Below are 18448 nucleotides of genomic sequence, written 5' to 3'. Positions count from 1 at the left end.
TACAAACATTGCTTAAACCTTATTTGGCCATACTCATTCATTACACCAAATCCCAAGGATACTTAAGTTGCAAAGTATGTGTAACTAAAAAGGAAAAAAACCATAAAATGTATTGCTAGTAATGCCAAAAAAATGCTACAGATTATCTTTCTACTATCATTATTCTATTTCGGAAAATGAGATTCATTTTTAAAAGATGATATTAATATTCATGATTACGCTGTACTCTAGAAAAATACAATGCTGTTTCTTTTTTTACCTCCCAGGCTCATCATAAAATATATATAATGCAAATAATAGCCTTGAGCCTAAGCAGTGCCAAAATATTTATACCAAGCAATTGAAAAAGGAAGAATACTTACCACATAATTGAAAATGAAGCGGCTGTGGCAAAGCTTGAGGTGTTTGAGTAAGCTGTAAAGCTTGCGGCAATTCAGTGTGCACCAAGGGCAATGCAAGTCATCTCTAGCTTCAGTCTGCTGCCTTGTGTTATTGTTATACAAAAACTGGTAAAAACAAGTTGTCACACATTGACTTAGAAGTTATTTTTGAAATGCAAATACCTTTCTTCTCAAGAAACATTTCAGAAATCAGTGTATGTTCCTCCACAGCATCAGCAACTGGGAATTATACAATTTGTTATATAGCATAATATACAACAGATATTTCATGGGGCATTTCTGAGTTTTGACACTACATACAGCCCATCTAACATTCAGTAACACTATCTACTTTCAGAAAATATACCCTTCTTGTAAAATAATAATAATAATACTTGCAAGCATCAGACTTAACCAAAGACTGTTATAAATATCAAATATTACATCACCAAGTATATACTACTATTAAAAGAGAATATATGCCTGTGTCTCCATACACCTCCAGAACAATGAAACATAGAAACATGTTTGCCATAAAATGTTTGTATTGTGTATCTTAGAGGCATATTTTAATGCATTAATTTTAGTTAATTAAAGGCTAATTGAAGCTACAAAAGAACTGTTTTAAATCATTAGATTTCCCCAGCTAATGCAGAAGAACCTGAAGTCAAGTTTGGCATAGTCATCTTTCTAGAGGGCTTCTAGTTCGATCCATGGCCATTTCCTTTTGTACTTTTCAGATAGATGAAGGCAAGAGGGAGAAAGTTAAATGGGGCGAGGAAAGTGTGTAAAGGGAAGAAAGAAAAAGAGCAGATGATGAAGAAAACAAGCAACAGGAAGGAGAAAGAGCACCATGGTATTGGGGGGGGGGGGGAGGCAAGCAATGCTTCTCACACTTGTACAAGTGTGCTAGTACCTGATAAAATATTCTCAGCTTTTGTCGAGGCTCATTTGAAACATCTCTCTCTTTTCTTGTTTGTAGGTCTGATGGCAAAGTTTCTTTTACAGCTGAAAGCGAACATACATGTTATTAACTTTTAATGTTTAATATTATGTTTACACGACTTTGAAAACATAATCATTCCCCTCACACAAAATGAGCAGCAACTGAGTGGGCTTACTGAACTGACATATTTAAAACCCAGGACAGATGTCCTCATTAAGAAACGTACAGAAGAACAGACCACACATTTAATGTTAGCCCCAACAAGTTTCCATATTGACCCAGACCTTACAGACCTGCGCTTAGAGTTACAATGAGCAGTTGTGTTAATACTACATGGCATATTACAAGCTGGTTTCCCACCCTGGCTTTACTCTGCAAAGCTGTTACATAGCTGAAATTGCAGTACTAGTGAATGTTATTCATCTAGTTAAAAAAGCATGTATATCTTGGCTTATCTTCTCCACATCTTTTTCAAGAACCAAATTTTATATCCCTAATTATGTACATCTGGTATTTTTAAAAATCTATCAACAAGCTCTGTATGTTTGAAAAGCTGAATATCACAGGTACCTTTGATTTTGATAATAAATACGACACAAAACACAGTACAGTGAATATCGACACAGAAGTAAAAGGATCTTCCTAAATAACCAGACTGCATTATACTGGAGAGTAATTAAGTACCGTATTTACTCGAGTCTAATACGCCATTGAATCTAACGTGCACCTAAAATTTCAAAACCCTGAAACCAAAAATTTATTTCCTGCCAAAGGTCATGTGCAGCGGCAAAAAGTTCATTCTTTGTAATTTGACCAATATAGTTGTTGCCTGCTTAGAATTCCTTCTTTTAAAACAAAAGTGTTAAAATACCAAAACTTCCAGTAATGGAAAAGAAAAACTTGGGATGCATCTATATTGTACAATGAATCCACTTGAACTGTCTTTGTTCAATGCTCTGGGATCATGGGGGCTGTAGTTTGACAAAGTCTTGAGCCTTCTCTGCCAAAGAATGCTAATGCTGCACCAAACAAATCCCAGGATTGCATTGAGCCATGGCAATTAGAGATGATGTCCCTCAAATAGGAGTTCGAGGGGCTCCTGAAGCAGCTTTCCCTAAGATAACCGTAAGATAAGAATCTAATGTGTACCCTAATTTTGGGGAGGCAGTTTAGCCAAAAACTATGAGCATTACATTCAAATAAATAGGGTAGTTAATAATAGACCACACAGACAATTATTTACAAGCTCACATCTGTTACATAGCATACTTATTTACGACAACTTTCTTTGTAAGACATATATCACATATATAATGGAAAACATTTCAGCCAGGAAACAGAAGTAGCAAAGCATTATCACTATAGTTGTCTTAACAGGAAACTAAAATGAAAATCCCCAGCATAAGTGCAAAAAATGAAAAACAAAACTAAAAACATAACATCAGCTTGGAAACTGTAGAAAAAGGATTATAGGGGAAATTGTCAAAAGAAAAGGTATAGAAAAAGGATCATGAATAATTACTGTATTAAGAAAGAAGTTGGAAAAATAATGGAAGTCTCATATTTATATGGAACATACAAATGGGACAAGAGCATAGTTTGAGTTAGCAAGGAAATATCTAACAGTGAAGGCACTTGTGAAGATATGCCAGACTTCTGATAAAAGCTGCAAAACCCCAATACTAGCATTTTATGATGAGTCTAAAAACAAATCTAAAGCAGTGCAGACAGGACAATACTAGAGTAATAGGATCTCTTCAAGACAATTCTGCATTCTCATATAAAGTCACACTTTTATTTGAGTTCCAAACACAAACACTTCATCAGACCAATGCGTTTTCAGTACTATACATGCAATCCTAACTTTGGATGTTCCATGTCTATATTTTGTTCTGATTATATCCTAGTAATTATCTGTGAGCCTTCTAAAGAGGACTTGGCCAAGGAAAAATCTCAAGTAAACAAGAAGCAATTCTTATGTAAGGCAGAACTGATTACTGTCAAACATTCACATACCTATAGTCTGTGTAGGTTTGACAGAACTAGGCTTGTTTTCTTGAGGGAGGCTTTCTGAATTGCGTGTTGAAAGAGGCCTAGCAGTAGGGGCTGCAGGCTTTTCATTTGTCTCTCCCGTCCACCGAAGAGTAAACTGCAGTGTGGGTCCCTGAGAAAATGTTTCAAATGGAGGCAGCCTCTGAAATAAAACAAACAAGCAGCTTTGTCATAGTTTCAAAGAGGAGTTTTAAATAACCTGTGTGTTTTGAGATAAGGTATGTGCATATTAGCCTTCTCCTATCCAAAAACGAAGCATGGCTTGGATAAAGAAAACCAAAGAAACTGACTTTGATCATATCACCACTAAATTCCTAACACCATGCATAAGGAGATGGCTTCTATTATGTCAATGATCTATAAGAGCAGCACAGTATATTTCCCTTCTAAACATATCCTATGGAATCTATGGACCAATCAGTATGAGGGTCAGAGTAATTTTGCCCCTACTGCAGTCAGCTTCTGATGACTCTATAAGAGAATAGTTGCCATTCCATTATATAGGAACTAGGAGGGTGTATTCAAAAATACTGCTGTGATAGAGGCTAAACAGTTACAAAGTGTTCTGAAGATCAAAAGTGAACAAAAGACATTTATGATTTCATACACTCCTTTTAAGATGGCTTTTGGCAAAAAGCAGTGGCCCATACCTTCCCATCAAGTATCGTCTCCCATGTTGCTCTTTTTTTGCTAACCGGACACTCTTCCATCTCTTGCATAGCTACTTCATATTCCCCATCAAGAAGCTGTAGTCGCCTGTTAAACCAAAAAAGAAGTATTTAATTTACAGGAATGCTTTCAAGTCATTTCTGACCCACAGCAATCATAAGGCAAACTTATCATGGGGTTTTCTTGGAAAGATTTGTTCAGAGGTGTGAGACTGAAAGAATGTGACTTGCCCAAGATCACCCAGGGGATTTTCCATGGCTGGGCAGGGATTCGAACCCTGGTCTCACAGAATCCTAATCCAGTTCTTAAACCACCACATGACATGAAGCTTGGACGAGATATACTACACACAGATATTTTCAAATTTAGTGCGAGACAGGTTCACAAAACTATAGCACCAGAAGGAAGCAGATGTTCAATCAATGTCCTCAGTGTGTAACTACAAACATGGGGAAATTCTGCTTTACAAACAGGATATTTGTTACAAGGTTCGCGATACAGTAATATCTGCCAATTCTAATTTGTACCCTGCTTATTGCTTATTTCTATTACTTGTGCATGAAGACTAGTATTTTATTTCCTTTTCAGATTAACTGGATACTGCACTCTATTTCCAAGGTAAAGATTAGTATATAATATTTATTAGAGACTTCATTTTATAAGCCTTGCAAGACATATCCAGATTTGGTTTTTTTCAACTTTTCTTTATATGTAGTTCTTTTTATGTTTCATTGCACACTCTCAAAATAGCTTGCAAAATACTTAAGTACAATAAAAAGTACTACAACAGAAGAGCAGGAACATATTATATACAATCCTAAGGGGTTTTTCCACCAACTATTACATTCCCCCTACAAAGCTTAGAATAAATGGTCCCTGTAGCTTGGAAATGTCAGAGAAGCCTACTATTTGTTCCTAACAGGGGAACGACTTCTCCATCTGAGCCTTTTCATACCTGGTTGGCTCCTGTTGGCAGCAAAAACAGGGGTTTACAAGCCACCCCACAGTATTGCGAAGTTTTCACACAGAAGTGGGATAAATGTTAATCTGAGCAGCTCTGTTAAATCAGTCTTCTAAACTTGGATTTTTAAGTATTGTCTTGGGAAGATATCCTTATTAACACATTAATATTTTGAATATTGTTCATGCAGATGGCTGTAAGTATGGTAAGGGAGAAAGTCCTAGTTTTTAAAATGAAGATTTATCTATTAACAGTGCCTCTGATTTAAGAGACATTTGAAACTACAGTAGAGTCTCGCTTATCCAACCTTTACTTATCCAACGTTCTGCCGGCCCATTTATATTAGATAAGTGAGACTACTGTAGTAGTAAAGCGATGGCACACCTAAAACCACCTTCAACTTCCCAACAGAAAGCCTCTGAAGTCTTTTGAATCCTTTGCAACAGGCACAAAATATACAACTCTTGTTTGTGGAATGCTCCTCAGCAGTATTCACTTAATGGCTAAGTTGCAATGATGAAACTTTACAGATCTTATCCATGCATTTGTTACAATAGCCAGCAGATGGAGAACTTGTACAATCTCAGGAAGGCCATGTTAATATTTCCAGCTGAATGGTAAATTTACAATCAGAATGATAATAACAATCAGACTAACCAGTGTTTGAAGCAAACAAAGGTATGGAAAAGTTTAAGAATCTGGGGGAATGTTTCCTCTTTTAGTATAATCTTAAGGGAACTTCTTTAGAAATCAAATAACTTGACTTCATTCATATTGTTATGGAGACTATCTAGTTAAAGATGAATCCCTTGGAGGCTTTATTACCATTTGGTGTTTTATGGGAACAGCAACTCTCTTGATGCTCTGTTACACAATTAACAGCGCCTAAGCAGGGTAAACTGGGAAACCAGGAAGCCCAGATATTTCCCAACTTCATTAAATATCATCTTCCTTTCACCTGAATGGCTGTCTGTGCTCTAAAGCACAACAACTCCACAACTCCTTTTCTGAGAAGGAGAAACTCTTTGGCAATCAAGTTTTATCTTTTCTGTGTTGAGATTCAATCCACAGTAATGTTGGATGCCTACACATTATTTCTAGGTCTATCATAGAGGCATACATTTGCTCCTCTCTGCTGCTTTAAGCCTTCTGCTCCTTCCAGTCCAACATGTTCTTTAAATTCCCTTCAAAAGATTTCTCCTTTTCATTGTTGAGAATTTTAACACAGAGGGAGCACCCTAATAGACACACAATTCTAACAAAAACAAATTAGTAAAGCTGAGAACACAAAGAAGGCTCTACCACACTATCCACTCACAAAGTGAAGTAACAAAACGCTTGCCTTCTTGTTCTAAAGGTTTACTCTGATACCAACATAGAATCATAGAATAGTAGAGTTGGAAGAGACCTCATGGGCCATCCAGTCCAACCCCCTGCCAAGAAGCAGGAAATCGCATTCAAAGCACCCCCAACAGATGGCCATCCAGCCTCTGCTTAAAAGCCTCCAAGGAAGGAGCCTCCACCACAGCCCGGGGGAGAGAGTTCCACTGTCGAACAGCCCTCACAGTGAGGAAGTTCTTCCTGATGTTCAGGTGGAATCTCCTTTCCTGTAGTTTGAAGCCATTGTTCCGTGTCCTAGTCTGCAGGGCAGCAGAAAACAAGCTTGCTCCCTCCTCCCTATGACTTCCCTTCACGTATTTGTACATAGCTATCATGTCTCCTCTCAGCCTTCTCTTCTGCAGGCTAAACATGCCCAGCTCTTTAAGCCGCTCCTCATAGGGCTTGTTCTCCAGACCCTTAATCATTTTAGTCGCCCTCCTCTGGACGCTTTCCAGCTTGTCAACATCTCCCTTCAACTGTGGTGCCCAGAATTGGACACAGTATTCCAGGTGTGGTCTGACCAAGGCAGAATAGAGGGGGAGCAGGACTTCCCTGGATCTAGACGCTATTCCCCTATTGATGCAGGCCAGAATCCCATTGGCTTTTTTAGCTGCTGCATCACATTGTTGGCTCATGTTTAACTTGTTGTCCACGAGGACTCCAAGGTCTTTTTCGCACACACTGCTGTCAAGCCAGGCGTCCCCCATTCTGTATCTTTGATTTCCATTTTTTCTGCCGAAATGAAGTATCTTGCATTTGTCCCTGTTGAACTTCATTTTGTTAGTTTCGGCCCATCTCTCTAGTCTGCATGCATGACTAACATACTGAAGAAACCACAACAATCATGTCTCAAATAGTTTTTATAAGTTGCCATGATGAATGTCCAAATTCTATTTTGGGAAACATGGGTCTTCAATAATATATGTATACAAAGGGTATGTAAAGACTAAAATCAAATCAAAATAAAGGTTATCGTAAGATGAGTTATCCCTCATAAAAGCCTCTGCTTAAAAACATATTACCTATTTTTATCAAATACAGTCATCTGTGCTACAAAAATCTTTTCTCCATCTTCACGGTTGGAAGAATTGCGTTTTCTTCTAGCTGGAAGCTCCTCATTAACATCTGCATTTAAAACACACAAAAATTCTAGTTGCAAGGGATAAATTTACACGTTTGATTTTTCAATAGTTTTTAAAAATAGCTAAATTTGATTAAATAATGACATTGTTTTTAATGTCTGCATAGGATAAATTCACACTACCTACTTTTAACTCCAGCACAGAAAATTTATATTCCATTCTTTGTTAATTTTGTAGTTGAGCAGACAAGATGACATTTGATCCTTAGCATCTCCTTGAATTTCTGGCAATTCCAACAAGAACTATCTATGACATCAAACTAAGCCAGAAGACATCTCCAACCCACTCCCAACGTGAAATAAGCAAACAAACAAATTCTGAACAGTCTTCATTATTACATACCAATGTTTTCATTAGTTTCACCATTTATCATTCCATTAAATTCTCTTCTTCCTGGACGAGTTACTCTGAATAATAATGAATAGGACTTCACCATGTGGCTGTTACTGGGTTCAAACTCATTGCTGGAAACTGCAAGTGATGGAAAGTTGCCTGGCTTTATTTGGTTGAGGTCTGGATTCAAAGGTACTTGCTTTTTACCAGTAGGTACTTGCCTTATGGGACAGCTAACATCCTGCAGACACAGTAAGACACATTTGTTTAATAATGTAAACATCTGGATGAGATCAAAGTAGAATTGCCTATGAGAATATTGTGTTGGGAATGTACACTAAATGTACTTTCTTGGTTCTGATGATTTATGTATATGTCAACTCTTGCAACTCCTCAAGTTAGAGACACATGATCAAAAGGGACTTGATTCAATGTCTAGACCTCTAGCCCCTTCCCTACTTCTTCTTGCAGCCAAACAAGACTTTAGCAGAATGAGAGCAGAACACCTCCCCACCCCCCCAAAAAAGGGGGGGAGGGAGGGAGAAGAGTATGCCAAGATTTCAAAATTATTGGTACAAACTAGCTGACAGAGTTAGAAAAAGCCAAGATGTTAACAAGAATGTACGATCATAGGAAGTTCTCAACATGCTATCTTCTGTATACGTCAAGAGACACTCAGGATATTCAATAACTACCAATATGACATTGGATAGATGGCGACTCTGATGCAATCCTCCATGGGAGGATCAATGGCTGTCCTGGAAGGATTGGCTGAGGCACTCTGTTCTGGAAAGTCACTTCCAGAAAAGCATATTTATCATTCATTTGCTTCAAGATTTTAGAGTTTCAGCCAAATTTGATCAAGCATGTAAAGTAAAATGAAAGAACAGCTCTAAGTTGTGCTATAAGTAAGACGTGATTGAGATTTATCTAGAAAATCAGCTTTGTATCACCTTCAAGTAAGATATACTGAACAATAGAGGCAGAAACCACGGACATGCAGAAGTTTAAGAACAATTAACAACTTACCATGGAAGAGTTTTCTAGTTTTAACAACACAATTCCTTTCATCCCAGCTCTGCTGGGCACAATTCATTATATATTTTTTTCGTGACTGATAAAGCATTCCTGAACTTACCTTTCGCTTCTTGTGGCAGACTTTTACAAGCAGTACTTCCAGGTTTACAGAACTTTGTTCATTTTCTGAGTTTTGTAATGGCTTATCTGAAAGAGTTCCAAAAAAGAAGGAAGGTTCAAAATACTGGGGAAAGCAACTATTTTATTTAGTGTGGCTGGGAAAGGATGAAATTATATATCTGGAAAACCTGTTGTGTCTGCCTGAAGAGGTCCCAAGATATTAGACGAGTTAGAGCACTAAAGATGAAGCCTAATATCAAAGTATTTTAGATCTTTTCTGTGTTGGTCTTGGACGACAATAAAATGTTTATTCGCAACAATGAACATTGATTCTACTTGCACAAGTGAATATTCTCTTCCTGCATCTTCACACCCTTGGCAATTTGCTCTGGAGGATTAACCAAACACCCAGATCAGATTTTAGCGCAAGTGCCCCTTTTAATCCAGCAATTCTGCTGATAAAAGAATTATATTACCACAAAAGCATACCTGGGCTTGGTACTAAATTTTATTTTTTGGAAACCTACTAGCTGTGCCCGGCCACGCGTTGCTGTGTCTGAGTCTGGTGGTGTTGGTCAGTCTACATTAGGTTGTATTTATGCTGTGACCTCCACCTTCTTTATACTCACATTAGTAGTAGTATTTGAAGTCTGTTACCTTCTTCAATTTTTGTGTTGATTAATAATTGCTTGAGATCCCTGTTGTTTTTGGTTTGTTGTTAGTTGTAATGTCTGATTCTGCTGAGTGCGGTTTATATTTTTATTGTGGTACAATAGTCCTTTTTTTGTTTTGCCTGTGTAGGTGTTTATTATTATTGTTGTTGTTGTGGTCATGAAGGTTGGATAAGTTAGATGCTACTGTATTGTTTTTTGGAGGCCCAGTGTAGCACTGACTGGCCTGTCAGCCTCAGTGCCTGACTGTTTCTTGCCTATGATGGTGTTGATTCTTATTGTTGTTGTTGTTGTCATTGTTATTATTGTAATTGTTTTTTTGGAGGCCAAGTGTGAATGTAGGGATTGGGGAGGTGGATGAGTTGTGTTGTCAAATTTTGTATTTGTTATAGTCACAATGCATTGTTGTGAGTTTTGTGGGTCCGGATTGTGGTTTTGTGGTGTGGTTGTGTTGCTACAACTGGGAGGCAAGGCTTTTGCATTGTTTTGCCAAGTTTTGTGTTTCTGGGGCGTTTAGTTGTGTTGTTATAGTCATGATGCGTTGTTGTGAGTTTTGTGGGTCCGGATTGTGGTTTTGTGTTGTGGTTGTGTTCTTACAACTGGGAGGCAAGGCTTTTGTGTTGTGTTGTCAAATTTTGTATTTCTGGGGCGTTTAGTTGTGTTATAGTCACGATGCGTTGTTGTGAGTTTTGTGGATCCGGATTGTGGTTTTGTGGTGTAGTTGTGTTGTTACAACCGGGAGGCAAGGCTTTTGTGTTGTGTTGTCAAGTTTTGTATTTCTGGGGCGTTTAGTTGTGTGTCAAGTTTCGTATTTCTGGGGCGTTTAGTTGTGTTGTTATAGTCACGATGCATTGTTGTGAGTTTTGTGTGTCCGGATTGTGGTTTTGTGGTGTGGTTGTGTTGTTACAACCGGGAGGCAAGGCTTTTGCGTTGTGTTGTCAAGTTTTATATTTCTGGGGTGTTTACTTGTGTGTCAAGTTTCGTATTTCTGGGGCGTTTAGTTGTGTTGTTATAGTCACGATGCGTTGTTGTGAGTTTTATGGGTCCGGATTGTGGTTTTGTGGTGTGGTTGTGTTGTTACAACCTGGAGGGAAGGCTTTTGTGTTGTGTTGCTAAGTTTTGTATTTCTGGGGCGTTTAATTGTGTTGTTATAGTCACAATGCGTTGTTGTGAGTTTTATGGGTCCTGTGTGGTTTTGTGGTGTGGTTGTGTTGTTACAACTGGGAGGCAAGGCTTTTGCATTGTGTTGCCAAGTTTTGTATTTCTGGGGCGTTTAGTTGTGTTGTTATCGCATGATGCGTTGTTGTGAGTTTTGTGGGTCCGGATAGTGGTTTTGTGGTGTGGTTGTGTTGTTGTAACCTGGAGGCAAGCCTTTTGCATTGTGTTGCCAAATTTCGTATTTCTGGGATGTTTAGTTTTGTTGTTATAGTCACTGCGCAAACAACTTTATCATTTTATATATATAGATTGCTGATCAGGTCAGCAGATTTTATAGAAATCAAGTGGTATAAAACTCCTATCACTAAGGCATTAGAATACATTGCAAAACTTTAAAAGTGAGTGTACCATTCAGTCAAATCACAATGAAAAGATTTCATAGGAGCAGACTATATAACCCACAAACAAACTTAACACAGTACAATGGTATCCTGTCCAGAAAGTAGTGATTCATATTCACATTTTGTTATTATGTACAAACATATATTTCTTCATACAATATATTTTAGATAGCTTCACAAAATTTGCCATTAGTTTTATAGTATCAAATTAAGTTGATAAACAAAAAACTTTGGAAAACTCTATGGCTTACAATTACATAAAATCCAAAGCTCTCAGAAAATAATGCCCTATTAGAATTGAAAAGAGATGAGGCAGAATTGTTCAAATTCCAAGGACACCAACAGCTTTGAGGCATTGCACTTTCGTTCTACTGCTAATGAGTAAGATGAAAATATACCTTCATTCTGTATAACATGGTTTTGTGTGCTGAACATAATTAAACATGAAGTTATTAGATTAAAAAATAACATGGTAACAGGGATGCAAAGTTACTATACCACATTCTTAGCCGTTTCACCATATTTCAGTCTGAATAAGCCCTGTACTTTCTACTATTTTCTCATCCACAGGTCAATTACCTTACCAAAAAAGGAGTCATCCTTTTCTCTGAGTAGAGTGGCAAAAGGGAATCTTAATCTGTTAGAAAGTAATCCAAGAAGCATTGATCCCCTCTACCCACTCTGCCATGGTACCACGGCGCATATGGTCTTTTTGAATGACTGAGTGGAAAAATGGTCGTGTTGGCCAGGGGCAACTGCCCCTTTTGACACACCATTGGTTCTTTCCTCTCTTCATGGAATGAACTGTGACTTATCCATGGATGATATAATAAAATCCATAATTCTGACCCCAAAACATGTCCTCTACTTATACGTGAGATCAACTTATACACGAGTATATACAGAATATAATCTACTATGTTATTGAACAGCATAGTAATGGTCAGAGTAATGGGCAATAAGCTATGGCAATCATATTCATTTATTTTATTCCCACCTTTCTCCTAATGCAAGACAGAACTGTTTGCTTTTTGCAGTGTTTTAGCCTCACACTTTAACTATGTAACCAATGTGGTATGTTAATAATTGACATGGAAAGGAAAAAAACATAATGCAATACATACCATTTTTATGGAAGAAACCAGTGAATGTGAGTTGCAGATGAGCAGACAAACTAAATAAAACACAAAATAAAACCAATATTTACTTTTTGTACATGTGGCATTTTATTCACAATTTTTCATATATTCTATGTGCATCTAAGAAGAGAGCACTGAAAAACACCACAATACCATCAAGCAGTAAAAACTGCTACATCTTAACAGCACAATATGGAACATTATTCCATGGATATGCTAAAAACATTCAGCAAATATAGCTAACCAGCTCCTCACCTTTATCCTACAATTACCTTTTGTTAACTTAGTATCTTTGTTAGCTTGAGTGTTTTTCAAACTCTGCTCCTGCAGATGTTTTGAACTTCAGATCCCACAATTCCTAACATCTAGTAAGATGGCTGGGATTTCTGGGAGCTAAAGTCCAAAACACCTGGAGAGGCAGAGTTTGATAAACACTGGTCTAGACAAAAGGAAATGTTGTTGGTTAAGGGCTCAGGTAACCTAAGATTAGGTATATATTCTCTTAAGAATCAATTCATCCCACGGGGTTCTCCTAGACAGCAGTGACAGCTACAAGGCCTTTACAAAATGAACTGTTATTGGTGCCTGAGGATATTGGAGTGTGTAGTCAAAGGAATTTGGAAGGTGCCAGCCTGAGAAAAGCTGTCCTTTTTACCATGAGACCATGATACCTTAAGAACCATTTGATCATCAGGGGAGGCCCTCCTGTCGCCACTGCCTGTATCCCAGACCCGCCTGGTGGGAACAAGGGAGAGGGCCTTTTCTGCTGTGGCCCCCCGTTTATGGAACTCACTGCCCATCGAAATTAGGCAAGCCCCCACTCTTTTAGCCTTCAGGAAAGATTTAAAAACCTGGCTTTTCCGATGTGCTTTTGGAGAGTAACTATTACACACTTCTTTTGTTACTCCCCCATCATCTACCCTCTAGATTGTTTTTATCTTATGTCCCTGGTCTCCATGATTGTATTCTTATCCTTTTCTCACCCCAAGTTTTAATTAAGTGTCTCATGCGGCCCGCCCTGTTTTTATATATATATATATATATATATATATATATATATATATATATATATATATATATATACACACATACACACACACACACACACACATACACACACACACACACACACACACACACACACAGATTTTGTGTTGCAGTGTATATGATTATTTATTGTATTGTTTAATTGTATTATGATATGTTGTTTTATATTTTGCTATATTGTACTGTTCTGGGCATGGCCCCATGTAAGCCGCCCCGAGTCCCCGTTGGGGAGATGGTGGCGGGGTATAAATAAAGTTTTATTATTATTATTTTTATTATAGCTATCTGCTTTAAAACTTGGATCAGCAGTGTCCTGCAACCCTTTCCCAATGGAACTATAGCAGCAATGTGCAAAAACAATGTGGATTACTAAGAGCTATTTGCAGAATTTAAAAACTAGTTTTGTAAAACATCTTTAAAACATCAACCAAATAGGAAGGTCAGCAGTAAAAATAAAAAACATTATCTGCAACATGCAACTGAAACCTCATATAAGAAAAAATTACAACCAACAGTGAAAAAATAAGAGGCAACTTTTCATCATATAACAGAGAGAACCATTATCTTGGTGTAACTTCTAAGGAAGGGCAGGACTTTTTCTGTAGTGACACCAACATTGTGTAATGTTTTCCCTTCACTTATAAGCAGCCTACTTTCATCTCGGTTTGTTTTGTGGCAGTCTGTGAAGTATTTTTACAGCTTCCTTTCAGGATGATCCTAGAAACTATTGGAGGCTAACAAATTTAAAAAAATACTAAGATAGGAGGATATCTTTACATTTTATGGGTTGAAGTATTTTAAGTCAAGCCTATGATTTCTGAAGTTTGCTAGTTGTTTGCTTTTTTAAACATTGACATAAACCAAGCAGGAAACAAAACGCAGATGTGGATCTTGATTACAGAATTATAAACAGTGCACAGGTTTACCCAAGCTTGGTGTTTTCATATGCACAAGAAGACTATTATATAATTACAATGGCTTCCAGTGGCTGTGGTTAACACAATCGTCTTTATTCCCTTCCCATTCTAGCAAGTTATATGTGAACATATATTTCTTCCAAGTAATATAAGCACTTGCATTACAATCTCCAATAAAGTATCATTTTTTGCAAATCATCTTTCTTTGTACTTTTCATTTCCTGAACACATAATGAAAGAAACACACTGATTTATAGCTACACAGAGCTGTTACACTCGGAAGGTAATATAAAACTTTTGAAATTAACTATGGGTACCTGCCCTGTAGAATTAATGCAGCTTGATACTACTTTAACTGCCATGGTTCAATGCTATAGAATTCTGGAATTTGTAGTTTTGTGCAACATGAAATTCTTGGGCAAAGAAAGCTAAAGACTTTGTAAAACAACAACACCTATAACTCCATAGCATTGAGCATGCCAGTTAAAGTGGTGTCAAACTGCATTGTTCCTACAGGGGAGATGAACGTCTTCTACAGAGTCAAGGAAATGTAGATTATTGATCCATTTGTGCGAATGTAGCCACCATGTCATGTAAAAGTATTGTACAATTCCCACCTTACATCTAGATTAGTATCAGCTATTTTAGGATGCTTCAATTCTTCCCCACTTTTTGTTTAAGAAATTCCTACTCCCTGCATAATGATAAAAAAATATTGGCATTAATAGACTTTTTTAATTCTTAAGAAGAATAAAAAATATGAAGTTTAAACCTCTGCCACCCACTGGGGTATTGCATGCACAGCAGAGTATAAAACAAAAAAGGATGCTAATGCATAAATATGCAGATGATATTTAAAGGCAAAGGTTAGAGTAATTTTACTAGCCATTCATGAAACTTCTATACAAAAACAGCAAAGCATGCCAGTGCCTATCAATCCCTAGACAGGAAGGAGAAAAGGTAATTGTTTTTACACACTGCTAGAAATTTCCTAGAAGCGTCCAGCTAGCTGCTATGAGGGACGTATAGCTAGAATCAGGAGTGCTTTCCTTATCACATGTACTTATCCCATGACCTATTTCTCCCTCTGAAAGTGTGGCAGGACAAGCTATTGTTTGAAAAGGGTAACTTCCAGAAGCAAAGAATAATAATTATTGGGCAACTGATGTCTGGTTTTACTAACTGATGAAGAATGAACTTGGTCCCTGCTTTATTTGGCAGGTGAAAGCATTTAAGTCACAATCTGTGAGCTAACCAAAGTGCAGTTTTTATACAACTTAATGCATGCTGCTAGTGAGATATCTCACTCTTCATCATGAGGTTTAGGCAACATTCTATAATCCCCATGATGAGGTAGCCCACGTGTCATAAATATAATTGTAAAACAGACCTGAGTTATGTTACATGTATGTATTTCACTTGAAGAGGCATATCCTATGTCCATAAATCAATTTGTTCCAATAAAAGTTGCCATTACTCAGAATGTACGATAATTGAAGCATAGACTCAGTTTAAGAGCAACAAAGTAATAGTGCTGCATTACAGTATACATTTTAAACAATCTTATTTGACATTAACAACAAAGCAATTTGAACCGTTGTTATTAATGCTTAATAAGGAAACCAGCAGTCCCCTCCACCAGACCAGTGACTGGCACCGTGTTGCACATATTGACTCCAATCACATTTTTGTTTGTGTCCTGGTGACTTATGGACCGGTACCAGTTCAAGACTACCACTAGTTTAGAGTACCTGAGAAAGAAAAAGAAATTGGTGTAATAAAATAAAGTCCTAAAGCATTGGTTCTCAACCTGTGGGTTCCCAGGTGTTTTGGCCAACAACTCCCAGAAATCCCAGCCAGTTTACCAGCTGTTAGGATTTCTGGGAGTTGAAGGCCAAAACATCTGGGGACCCAGAGTTATTACTGTTATTTATTTAATGTATATACTGCCTTTCTGTCCACTTGAGACCTAAGGCTGCTCACAAGAACATCAGAAAAAGCCTGCCAGATGAGTTCATTTAAATCACTCACAAACAACAGCAAAAAACCTTTGAGGGGCGGAAAAATAAAATCATAGAGAAAAATCTGTGTGTCCTGAGACTCAATGGAGTGGCTTTCACTCACGTTAAGAAAAATAAGACAGTCTGAATTCTCGGCCAGAATTCAGAGTATTCCTGGACTTTGTACCTAAGGACACAGGATGGCACTTATTGTTCACACCAATTCTCTGTATTGTGGTGATTGCTGGCCATGATATGCTCCTACTGGTTTGCTGTTGCCTGAAGTGATCAGGGAAGGAAAGAGAGAGGGGGGGGGATATTGCTCCCTCTCCCTAGTGTCACTGCAGGCAACTGCTGACGAGTAGGACCCACAATGGAGCCAGAGACCACTACATCACAGAGAACAGGAGGGGTCAGTAAGGGTGACAGTGCTTTACTGGGTTCAATGCCATTAGTGGTTAAGACTTCCTCGCTCCTCCGCAACGTTTGGCGGTATGCCTGTGTAACCTATACCAGGGCTGATCTGGCATAAGCCATCTTGGATTGGTCGCAGATAGCAGGCCAATGTACATCTGCCCCAGGATATCTCATTATGTATATACAAGTGTTCCAAAATCTGGGAAAAATTCAAAATAAGGAACACTTTAGATAACAGATACTCAGTCTGTATCTCTTATGTTTCATTAAGAGGCAATGAGAAACTCCTAGATATGAAGATTACTTGGATAAATCCCATCTGGATACATTATGCTTGGAACAAAAATAAAGTATGAATGAGCCGGCAACAACTATGGAACCTACTGAAATAATTTAAAAGATTAAACTGGGAAAGTGGAGGCTCCGATGGACAGCATAATAAACTGAAGATGAGTTACCATTCAAAGTGGTGTGTGATGAGTATTAAGGGGCAAATTCTAGATTTTGGAGAAACTGCTATATGACCATAAAGAAAATACAGATGAGCCATTAATGAAGAATTATAGATCTATTCTGTTACTAAACAAATAGAAGATATTTATTATTATTTTGGTAAGCAAAAAATATTTCTCAGAAAATGCATGAGGAACAGAATTATTTCTTTTCTTTTCTTTTTTCTTTTTTTGCCAAAAGGTAACTAAGGAATACTGTCTAAACTGTATTATTATTGAATTTTGAAACATAATAAGAAAAAGACTATGTTGATTTATTTTTAGACACAGGGAATGTGTCCCAAAATGTTTCCAACCAATTTTTGGGATGTTAAGATAAAGAGGGCTGTTTTTCTTTCAATATGTGGTAGATTTGTTAGGAGGCAGAAAGTTAGTCTAAGATTTATGTGTTAATCAATAAAAAAATAAAGGTAGATTTTATAAGGTCACCAGAAATGATTTATTGTACATTATGGAGAAAGAACTATATAGTAAATGTCATTTAATTCTTCGCTACATGACAACAGCAGCAAGAATATTGTTTGCTCTATCTTGCTAACGGATTGAAGCACGAACAATGGAAGAATGAATCATTAAGGTCGGCCCAATTCTCAAACTAACTTGATTTTAAGAGAGAATCGAATTGGGGAATTTTTGAAAGACTGGAAACTGTTTATAGATTTTTGAGCAGTAAGAAATCCTAATAATATAATAATCTGTAGTTACGTTCTTAGTAATTTTAATAGGATTATTTAGTTGAATCTGAAATTGTGTAATAGTATTTTTCTTTTCTTTTTTAAAGTTTTCTTTCTATTATAGTCATAACTGGGTGGTCAGAGCTCTGCTTCCATTTCAGTTATTTGTCAATTTCTTTCTTTTTGTTCATCTTGATAACATTTTAAACCGTTAGCATTAAAAATCAATTAATAGGAGACTTTATGAAAAAGGTCCTGGAATATTCAACTCTCACTACTGCTGTTAGCAGGGCATCCAAGGTTATAACGATGGCTTTAGAAGCAATCCTGAAATAAAACCTGTGATTTTAAAGACTACTTTATATTAGCACAACAATTCACAATGGTTTCTAACAACACAATAATTCATAACCTGAAATGGTAAATGGTCCCATTTGCAATACAACAGTTTACAAAACCTTGTTCCAATCCATACCTACAAAGTAAATGGTGATTGGACTACATAATGGAAA

General features: G+C 37.2%; 1 protein-coding gene and 1 long non-coding RNA gene across 3 annotated transcripts in view; one reads left to right on the top strand and one right to left on the bottom strand.

The window, feature by feature from the left end:
• suz12 (SUZ12 polycomb repressive complex 2 subunit) overlaps positions 1-18448 on the bottom strand; it is a 33772-nt gene that overhangs the window by 6215 nt on the left and 9109 nt on the right. For both annotated transcript variants that reach the window (XM_008114383.3, XM_062971005.1), the window contains exons 5-12: positions 12355-12404; positions 9002-9087; positions 7873-8104; positions 7411-7513; positions 4029-4134; positions 3343-3520; positions 1297-1388; positions 363-506 (exon numbers count right to left, since the gene is read on the bottom strand). In XM_008114383.3, the coding sequence (XP_008112590.2) occupies positions 363-506; positions 1297-1388; positions 3343-3520; positions 4029-4134; positions 7411-7513; positions 7873-8104; positions 9002-9087; positions 12355-12404 (991 nt within the window). The remainder of the gene's footprint in view (positions 1-362; positions 507-1296; positions 1389-3342; positions 3521-4028; positions 4135-7410; positions 7514-7872; positions 8105-9001; positions 9088-12354; positions 12405-18448) is intronic.
• LOC134296337 (uncharacterized) lies at positions 16716-17121 on the top strand. The gene is made up of 2 exons (XR_010003049.1): positions 16716-16927; positions 17022-17121. It is a non-coding gene; the product is annotated as an uncharacterized LOC134296337 (long non-coding RNA).

This window comes from Anolis carolinensis, chromosome 2 (assembly GCF_035594765.1).
Source record: "Anolis carolinensis isolate JA03-04 chromosome 2, rAnoCar3.1.pri, whole genome shotgun sequence".
NCBI lineage: Eukaryota > Metazoa > Chordata > Lepidosauria > Squamata > Dactyloidae > Anolis > Anolis carolinensis.
The sequence above is the reverse complement of the archived record's forward strand: the minus strand, read 5'-3'. Positions and strand labels throughout refer to the sequence as shown.